This window comes from Capsicum annuum, unplaced genomic scaffold, assembly GCF_002878395.1.
Source record: "Capsicum annuum cultivar UCD-10X-F1 unplaced genomic scaffold, UCD10Xv1.1 ctg4118, whole genome shotgun sequence".
Taxonomy (NCBI): domain Eukaryota; kingdom Viridiplantae; phylum Streptophyta; class Magnoliopsida; order Solanales; family Solanaceae; genus Capsicum; species Capsicum annuum.
The window spans coordinates 74,485-84,996 of record NW_025848492.1 but is presented as its reverse complement, the minus strand read 5'-3'; the positions used below and the strand labels follow the sequence as shown (position 1 = coordinate 84,996).

General features: G+C 32.1%; 2 protein-coding genes across 4 annotated transcripts; both read left to right on the top strand.

Moving 5' to 3' along the window:
- The first annotated feature begins 751 nt into the window (after positions 1-751).
- On the top strand, positions 752-6,368 carry LOC107872557. Of its 3 annotated transcripts, none has more exons than XM_047403427.1 (7): positions 752-1,014; positions 1,729-1,786; positions 2,133-2,186; positions 2,309-2,370; positions 2,459-2,541; positions 5,118-5,282; positions 5,929-6,368. In XM_047403427.1, the coding sequence occupies exons 3-7, from the start codon at positions 2,158-2,160 to the stop codon at positions 6,019-6,021; spliced, it is 432 nt and encodes a 143-aa protein (XP_047259383.1). In that variant the 5' UTR covers positions 752-1,014; positions 1,729-1,786; positions 2,133-2,157; the 3' UTR covers positions 6,022-6,368. The 3 variants fall into 3 exon arrangements, with proteins under 3 accessions (XP_047259383.1, XP_047259382.1, XP_047259381.1); XM_047403426.1 differs by having other exon boundaries at positions 1,865-2,186; XM_047403425.1 differs by having other exon boundaries at positions 1,857-2,186.
- Positions 6,369-9,962: 3,594 nt separating this feature from the next.
- On the top strand, positions 9,963-10,292 carry LOC124891841. Its single transcript, XM_047403424.1, has one exon. It carries the CDS (start codon positions 9,963-9,965, stop codon positions 10,290-10,292), a length of 330 nt encoding a protein of 109 aa, XP_047259380.1.
- Positions 10,293-10,512: the final 220 nt, after the last annotated feature.

Here is a 10,512-nt window from a genome sequence, read left to right as displayed (position 1 = left end):
CTAACAACTTAGTCATCTGTTGCAATAAATACAAATGTTTATTTGATAATTTACAACAGATAAGTAATTTGTTACAACATATTTTCTTGCAATTGATTTAGCTAGAACTAGGGATGAGTTCATGGATCAACTACAATTTTAATTGAGTCTTTGCAATTGCATGATGTTGGTAGTGCGTTTCTCCCAACCTGAGCCACCAATCAATCAATCTGAGTCAAAATCATTCGTGTTAATTTATTACTGAGTTAATGGATAAATTCATTTAGCTAGAACTAGGGATGAGTTCATAGGTTCAACTACAATTATAATTGAGTCTTTGCAATTACATGATGTTGGTGTTGCATTCCTTTCGATCCGAGTCGCCAATAGATCAATCCGAGTCGAAACGATTCGTATTAACTTATTACTGAGCTAATACCTAAATTAATTTAGCTAGAGCTAGGGATAAGTTCATAGGGTTTACTATAATTTTAGTTGAGTCTTTACAATTACATGATGTTGGTATTATGTTTCTCCCGACCTGTACCAGAAATTATCCCTATTGCAATGGACCTTTTGGCAATGGTTCCAAAAACGTTGCTATAGAGGGCCTATTACAACAGTTCCAACTATTGCAAAAAAATTATGTCAGTAGATGTTATAACTGTTGCTATGGATATATAACCTTTTCAATAGGGTGTGTTATAACAATGGTTGCATGAACCGTTGCCATAAAGTCACGTATGGCAACACTTTATTGAGGGAAAAAAGCTATTGCATCGCTTTTAATTTTTTTCCTCCCAATTTTTCACAAATTTTGCCAAAGTTTAATAAAATAAATAACAAAAATTAAAGAAAATTAAGGATACGATCTTAACAAAACACTGCTCCCATCTTCAGAAAGATACCGTTTTGATCAGCTGCATCTCAAATCAGTTCTTCGATCGACTACTCCGACCAACAATGCTCTGATCGACTACTGCTCCAACTACCAGTGCTCCGACCATTTTCGATCGAAGCTGTCTATTGAAACAGGTATTCATGTTTCTTGTAGTTTCTCTGATTTGTGGAAATATTTGCAAAGTGCCATAGGATTTCACTGCCCTAATTTCTAGCTTCTAACAGTATTTTTGCACCTCGTCACATTGTTGAAACATATATCATCATTTTGTGTATCCTAATTATTTTATGCAAAACTCTAGGAAAATATTCTGGAAATTGTTGAAGCAGCTGAGTAAATAACATCTTAAAGGTCATTTAAAAAGAATAAAAAAATTAAATGGATTATGTCAGGTGAACTTTATACCTAGTTTTGTAAATGAGAGTTAACTACTCAGTTAATATGAAAGGGTTGTGCAGACTCCATAGTTGTTTGATTATGAGGCGAAGTCATGAAAACTATATGGTTACTTGTATGTACAAGATATATTTTGATCTACTCATGTTCATCAAAGCTTGTTGTTATTTGTTGAAAACAGATCATAATTTTACTAAAAGATTTTGTATATAATCCTTAACTTATAGGCTAGACTAGTATGGGATGAGGCGTGGTGTTTCGTAGGGTTATTGAGGATTCATTTAGTTGTTTTAAGTCTCCAGTTTGTTTTGAATTGAACCATGATATTTGTAGTAATTTTTTAAAGCTTGCCTCGGCTGATTATTTTCAATAGTTGAGGTGTAGTTAATAGATTGTTTGATTTTGATTCCCTGGTTATTTTAGCTTTTCTTGAATCCCATTCTATTGTGCAGGTGATTCTGGAGCTGCAGTTGCTTGTCCCTTTTGTATATTAGAGAAACGAATAGCTAGGTATTTGAGTCTTTATTCAGCTCTAGATACTCTGTCCAAGATTAGTAATTTCTTAAAGATTCTTGCTCAGCTTTTTAGGTATGGGGGATAAGAAAATGCTCATGAATTCTTGCGCTATGTCATTGACCCCTATCATAATATGTGTTTGCGGTTGAATAAGTTGCAATAGTAGAGAAGGAAGGGTGACAAAGCTGGTGTTGATTCCATTGTTAAGGATATCTTTGGGGGTGCTCTACATATCCAAGTCAAGTGCTTGGCATGTGGTGCTAAGTCAAATAAGGTGGACGAGATCATGGATATAAGTCTTGATGTGTTGCACAGTAACTCACTCAAAGATGCTTTGCAGATATTTTTTCGTCCTGAGGTTTTGGATGGAAATAATAAGTACCAAGTACGAGAAGTAAGTATTATACTTTTTCCTTTTCCCTTAGTTTGTATTGTATGATAAATCTGTTGTTACAAGTTCCTTGTTGGGCATCTGTTGGAATAAGAACTTATACTTGTTTATTTGTAAGAAATTAGTGATAGCAAAGAATCAAATGTAAATTCTTCAAGCACCAAATGTTTTCGGCATTCAGCTCAAGGTACAAAAATTTGGAATTTTCTGTCTTTTATGTTATACTATCAACTGCGAATGCTAACTTTTTTTTGGTTGTGGATTGAGGTTTGAAGGAATATATGGCAGGAAAATTAATATGCCCATTGCTTTTGAGGAGGTTATAGTGCTTTCTAGCTACATGTGCAAAGGGAGTCAGGTGTGTGCAGTAGTGGTTAAGTTCAATATATGTTGTGCTGCTCCTCTATCCCTTGATTTATTCTTTCCCAAATACATTTTGGCCAACTTTTAATGAAATTGTTCTATTGTGGTGTCAACTGTAAAAACTAGCTTTTCCACCATTCTATTTGGAGAAAATCATTATATGATTTTGACCCTATTTATTCAGCACTAGTGCACTTCATCAGAGCCTGCCAGGCAGTTGATTTTCAAATGATTAAAGCTCTATTTCACAATAAGTTTTGCATCTTCATTTTTTAACCATTTGACTAATTATTATTTCACATGTAACTGAAAGGTCCTTTGCATCATTGGAAGGCTAACATGTAGACACGGATGCATAATGGTTTCACGAATTCGAATGATAGATATAGTTGCTACTAGTTTCTATCCACCATTTGTAATGTTTTCTCTTTATTTTTGTAACTAACCTTTTTTCTAAGGAGACCCATAGAAGATTTATATCACACATTTACTAAACAAGTCTTAAGGAAATCATAGAGTTATCTAGATAACTAAGGGGTTGTTTGGCTGCCAAGATGGATATTATTATATAATAACTGCCCTTTTTCCCCTGGATTATAATTAAAGAGATGGTATTACTGTTATTTTTCCTTGGTCTAGATGACCCATATTGGCCTTGAACAAAATTGCATTCTTAATTTCAAAGTTACTGCAGAGTTATAAAGTGATTGTGATATGGGGTAGTAGACAGAGAAAATATTAAGGGAGGGAACTCAAGCTGGTGGATATGCCATCAACAACTTGTTTGGGATTGAGGTGTAGTTGTTGTTGTTTTTTGCGTGTAGTGGAAATTCATATAACGGACCTCAACTTGTTTGGAACTGAGGCCTGGGGATTTATATAGATGATCCCTACTTGATTAATATGATTAAAAATAGAGGTGGTTCTAGTGCATACTCTTTGATTGTTTCTTGTGCTCTCTTTGACTATCTCTACCATTAATTTTGTTCACTAGACTATGCTCATTTGCTGTTCTAGATTTTGGGGTAGATTGTTTGGTAGAGATTATAAAAGGATTGAAAATAATTAGCTGCACTATTTTACATCAACTGCCTTGACCAAGTGAAATAAAGGAGAAACAGAGGAGAAACATTGGTTAGGTGTGACCTGCACTATTCTCTTTGCACTATATGATTGTATTGGTTAGGTTTAAACATCAACTACCTTGAACGCGTGAAACAGAGGAGAAACATTTAACAACCTAACATGGATGACACTACATATATTACGATAATCATGTAATTTCATGGTTTCCTATATTTTTGTAGCACATGATTGGTTGTAATTTAATGATTGAGGAACTTATTTTCATCATTACTTCTCTTTTCAAAATTTGAACTTCCTATAGAACAAGAGTAGACACATATGACAAAAAGAAAAATTCCTTTTCCAAATTATTACTGCACATGTTTATGTTGTTGAATAAGTTCTACAATTAAGATCTAATGAGATGGAGGGAAGATATTAGTTTGATGTATGTATCACACGCTCCACCTTACCTACTAGTTATAAAATAAAACCTGCATAATTAGTAGATTTTGGTGGTGGTTAGTTTTTTTTTTGTCCTTTTCAGTTCTTGCTTATGTAGAATTATTTGTTGTATGATTATGAGTTGTACTTTAATGGGCAAACATGGTGGTGTGGATAGGGCGGAACTAGAAAGTTATCTATAATTTGATCAAAATCATTAATTTTAATCTAAAATAATGGAAAATATGTTCAAGAAACTAATATGAGAGTGATCCTTATCAGTCTACCTGATTCGCCTGTTGTATCACCAATCAATGTTAAGCACATTGATCTTCCAAGTTACAAAGATTCACCATGAAAAGATCAAGTACATAGTAGTGCATATATCAGTTCACTGCAAGAAGTAAGTAGTATTCTTCGGAAAGCAGAATTTGTTGACCATGTGATTTGATATGGTAATGCCAACAAGCTAAATAATGGTAATTTCGAAGGATATATCAATGGAGGACATAGACACAGTAGAAGTTATGAAGAATCATTGATTAGAGATCAAGTAAACCCCTTCAATCAAAATCTACCGAAAGAAGTAAGTCATTCTTCTAAATCAGAATTTAAAGACTGGTGTAAATTAAAAAAACCATTAATTAATGAGGTTTGGTTGCAAAAATAAGGCCACGTTACATAATTGTAGAGGCACTGAACCATTTGAAAGATGGAAAATAAAAAGAGAGAATTTGTCTTGAAATGTTTGTTCAAAGGCTACTTACATGGGAGTTTGAATCAAATTTAAACTGTATAAAATGAGGAAAGTGATCTGATATATTCTTTTTTAAATCTTGATGTTCCTAATTATGAGAGAACTGTGAAGATATTCTATACTATTAACTTAAATACACTAAAAAGGCTAGAACATACTAACATATAACTAATTAAACTCCCAATTATTCCAATAGTTGCTTGATAAGTTGATACTGATTAAGTTTTCAGTGTTTTCCTCTATATTATGTACATTGCTTTATGTTTCGTAATATATTTTATCCATCCGTTAATACACTTCTCCAGCTAGATAAGAATATAAAGAAGTTCAGAAACAAAAACACCAACATGCAAATGGAGGAAAAACATGTGCACTTGGAGACGAGGAAGCTTGAGGAAGAGATGGAATCAGTGAAGGACATCGCAAGCATGAAGTCTAAAATAAGTGAACTTGAACGAAAGATAAGTGAGGTTAGAATTTTTTACCTTCCCTTTCTATTTTATTTGTTTTTGTTTAAATTGAGTTGGGAATAACTTTTGTTCTGTTATTTGCAAACACCATGTGTAAATTGGTGTCCTTTGTGATTTTTAGTTTTTACCTGTATACAGTTGTTCTGAGGAGTTGCCTGGTTTTAGCTTAGCATACACCCTGGTATCAAGATATCTGTTAGATTCCTTATCCATTGAAAAAATCTTCAAAGCAAGTTTCAGGCTTTCTTATTTAATACAGCCCCTTAATATTGCTTCACACATGTTTCGACTAGCCAGGCCAGTGAACTTATCCAAATCAAAAGACACTTTTAGCTCACTTGATCTCGCCAGAACTTCAATGGTAGAAGCAAGAATATGATCATCTAGGAAAATATTGGGTTGTTTCTTCGCCCAGTAGAATATTTCCAGAGCTCTCTCTGGAAGTTTCAAGTAACCCAACCCTGGATTGTCAATGACAATGATCCTTTCCTAAGTAAAGGACTCCATTTACTTAGAACCTTTGATGCATTTTCCTTCGTTGGAAGGCCTTGAATTTCTCTCGCCAAATCAATCAAGAAAGTAAGATTCTTGTACACTTGCTTCGATATAAATTCCCTTGAACAATTCTTCAATCTTATCTGTGTAGGAAATCCTAAAGGCAGAATCTTGTAAGGAATGGGCAAAGGTAAAGGCCTCTCTCTATCCAATTTTACAGGCTTCTAAGGGATCCTCTCTTTAAAAAGAGATGAAATCACTTTTATCTCATCCGATTCCCATAGCATTCCATCAGAAGAAGCCTCACTTACAACTCCCTCATCATCAGTGAAAGTATCAAGATTTGGTTTCTAAAGCTTTTGAAGCTTCGTAACAGAGTACTTTGTTCTCCAAGATGCTCTTTTGAAGTCTTTGCGGAGTGAAGAGCTTTGTTAATTTTCTTTTTTCTTTTGCTTCCTTGCTGATTATGGTATTATACACGATTGCCCAACTTATACTCTTTACTCTTTTTATAGTTTTCCTTCCTATGTTCTAAATGGAAATTAAATATATTGTCATTTAAGTGCTAATTGAAATTATTTGTTCTCTTTTTATAGTTGTTCAAAATGAAGAAGGTTATGAAGAAAGAAGTGATGAAGAAATTAACCTTACTTGAGAAGATTTTTGAATTGTTAATAGATTATTATTATTATTATTATTATTATTATTATTATTATTATTATTATTATTTTAAAAAAAGAGATAAAATAAAATTGTGTTTATTTAATATTTATTTTAAAATTATTGAATTTGAGAAATTCGTCAAATTAATTAAAAGTTAATTTCTCTCAATTTTGTCCAATTAATTCAATTGTGGCCATTTTTATTAATGTAAAATGGTTGCAATTTTTAATTGAACTCCTTTGATTAACCTAATCTTAAAAGGGAAAAATTCAGAAATAGCATACTTAAGAGTCTAACTATTATTTTTATAGCAATAATTTCATAATTACATTTTATAGCAACTTATATTTTGTATTTTTTAAAAATGTTACTGTAAAAATACATATACAATAAAGTTACAACCCTTAATTAACTGAAATTAGTTGACCTATATATGGTATAATTACCAATCCAGTAAATTTATAGATTTCTTTTCCATTTAAAACTCATAAAAAACGTGACTTCCATTATATTTCTCTTCGCATTTGAAATTCAAATATCAGTTTTTCCCTATTAGCAATTCCGTCTGAAAACTCGTTTCAAATATCAGTTTTTCCCTATTAGCAATTCCATCCGAAAACTCGTTAATCAGCTACAGGTTTTCTTAGCAATTGTTCTAATCCAAACTTGTTTTAGAAATTCAACCATGTTGCTGAATCAAATTGGACTAATTCTTCTTCGGAAATCATCAACAATTGCAAAACGATGTAGTAATTTGTTTGAACCAAATTCAATTATTGATTCTTTTGATCAATTTGTTTAAATTCAACTGTCAGTTGAAAATTCAACCTTTACTATTGTTTAAGGTACATAATCATTATTGTTGTTCAGTTTGATTTTCTTTTTAAACCATTACTGATGTGTCTATCGAGTTTCTGTTGTCGTCGTTACTTTGTATGTGAAAAAATTATAAAAGAAATTTGAGTTAGAAGCATTTCAGCAGTAAAATTGAACATATAGAAATAAAAAATTGGGAATTCAACTTGGTGTTGCAAATTTTAGCTTAAAACTTGTGTGAAGTGTAAAAAAATCAGTATTCGACTATTGTTTTGAGGATCGTTTGTTGTTATTTTGATTGTTTTAACAATTCTACAAATTCTGAAGCTTTGTTGTATAATCGTTTATGATCAAATTCAGCTGTTGATGATATTCTATGAACACATATGAAAGTATAAATTATCTGCTCCAGATGTATTTTTGATCTGTGTAATGGTCACATTGCATATGTATTCTTTGATATGGTTAATGTTAGTACTGGATATGTATTTTTGTGTTGTTGTCGAAATTTTAGACTATAACTATATATTTGGAAATACATTTTGTACCTGTTTTACTTTTGTTTGATTCAGTAATTTCTGTATTTGGTTAAATACTTTTTCTGTGTTTGTAATTTAGTTTATACAAATATTGTTTAAATATATTTTTTACAGGCTGATGTTGGCTGAGTAACTTTGTTTGCACTTAAAGTTGTAAATTATGTGTTAAAACAAGTGATATCTGACAAATATGTATATTTGTTTATTTTTTTGGTTAAATCAATTGGAGATGGGAAGCATAGCAGTCCTTGTGAAGCACTCTGGTCGATGGACGTATGAAAAAAACTACGAAGAATATGTCACTGATGCTATACTGTTGAGCACATCAGCAACATTCATTGAGCTGCACGATGTTTTGGCATCTCACTTAGGTGTGGATTTAACCAGCAAACGTATTCTAGTGGAATATCAAATAAGTGCTAATGCAGGGCAGATAGAAATACATAATGATATGGGATTGAAGGTCTATATTTTGCAGAAAAAATAGATAAAAGACATGAATTGTCTTCCTTTATATGTAAGCATTTTAGAGAAAGTTGTAATGAGCAATTTCGCGAGTTATCTATATGTGAAGCTGAAAGAAGAAGTAACTGTAACAACTTTCAAACATTGATAAATACAATAAATGAAAGAGCTTTGGTGGTTTCTGAAGATGCACAAGCATTAGATATATTTGAGATGGATACTGTTGAGGTGATTATCTCAGACCCATATCACAAGCATGTTGAGGATGACCAGGTTTACTTGACAAATTTTTTTTTAAAGTCGGTCATGAAGGACTATTCAATTAGGGAGAAGTTTCAAACGCGAAGTAAAAGGTCAAGTAAGAAAACGTACATACGTTCTATATAACTCTATTCTTGTTTAATATTAGTTTGGATATGTATTTTGAATGAATTAAATTATGTTGGATGCAGTTACACATTGTTTTGCAAATCAAGACACTGTGAATTTTTAATGCGTGCTTCAGGCATTGGAGAAAGTAGAATGTTTAGAATAAGAAGATTCATACCTCAACATACTTGCTCGGTGAAGGACAAGATCTATACAAAAGTCTATGCTACTAGTATGTTGATAGGTGGTATGGTTAAACAAAAATTCAAAAATTACAAACGAAAATACAGTGCGACAGACATCAGAAATGACATGAAGGAAGATTTTTGTATTGATTTGACATATACTTTATGTTGGAGGGCCAAGGAAAGAGCGTTCGAAGAGTTGAGGGGTAAGCCATCAGCATCTTATGGGAAACTTCCATCATACTTATATGTGCTGAATACTACCTATCCAGAGTCACATATAAAAATGAAGAAGACAGATGATAATGCGTTCTTGTGTGTATTTATCACTCTACATGCATTCATTACAGGATTCGATCATTGTAGATCAGTCGTAATGGTTGATGCTAGTCATCTGAGAGGAATTTATACTGGGGTATTTGTAATAGCTTGTACAACGGACGGAGCAAGTTAGTATCATTTAATAGTAACTACATTATATAAATGGTTGTATTTTTTGTATTTCTGCAAATAACTTGAAAAATACATATCTCCACTTCATATATACATATATACATATAATTACATATATTTTCGAAGTTTCCTGAATGAAACATGTAAAAATGTTTATGTTTGATAGTGAGGTACATTTCAGTATGCGCAGAAATTTTTTAGTTATATAAAATATATAGTTTTGTTTACTTATTTGAGGTACATTATTATATGTAATTGATACCATTTCAGGTACATAAAATATACAGTTTTGTTTACCTATTTTTTTAATAAATACATATGCAGTTCCTACATGTATTTATATTGGTATGCACAGAAATTTTTTTTATATGCAGGCCATATATTTTCTTTAGCATATGGTTGCTTGATTCTAAAAATAATGAATTATGTATACAGATCATAAATTTTCTTTGGTATATGGTGTGCTTGATTCTGAAAATGATGCATCCTGGACGTGGTTCTTCGAGAATCTAAAGAAAGCGTACGGGGAAAGACAACACATGTGTGTTGTGTCTGATAGGAATCCAAGCATCATAAAGGCTGTTGGTGATGTGTACAAAGATGTTCCACATTATGCATGTATGTGGCATCTATGGAGAAATGTGAAAAAACTTTATAGAAAGTCACACGATGCATTGTCGGAGATCTTTTATACAATGGCCAAATCCTATTCAAAGTCAGAATTCCTCATGTTAATGGAAAAAGTTGAGGCATTTGATATTCGGGTGAAGAAGTATTTGGAATTGGTGGGTTACGAAAAGTGGGCTTGGTCGTATGCAACAGTTCACCGAGGATGGACTTTGACTTCAAACATTACGAAGTCAATAAATGGAGTGCTTGTATCAGCTAGAGAACTGTCAATTTATGACTTTCTCGAGGAAGTTCGACTACTGTTTGCAAAATGGAATTACGCAAATAGGCAGGAGGCTTCATATACCTTCACAACACTCATTGAAAAGTTTAATGACATACTCAGTGAGAACTAGGCTTTGTGTACTCGTATGACGGTATGACCTTTTAGATTTGTACAAATTATAATTATAAAAACATAAATATGAAAATACTTTCCACTCAGTTGTAAATTAATTAAAATATATACAACATAAACAATATGATCATTTAAAAACATAATATGTATTTTGCATATGTATTTTTTGTATTAAAAATTATTAACACTGCATAAGTATTTGGATGATCTGTAAAAAT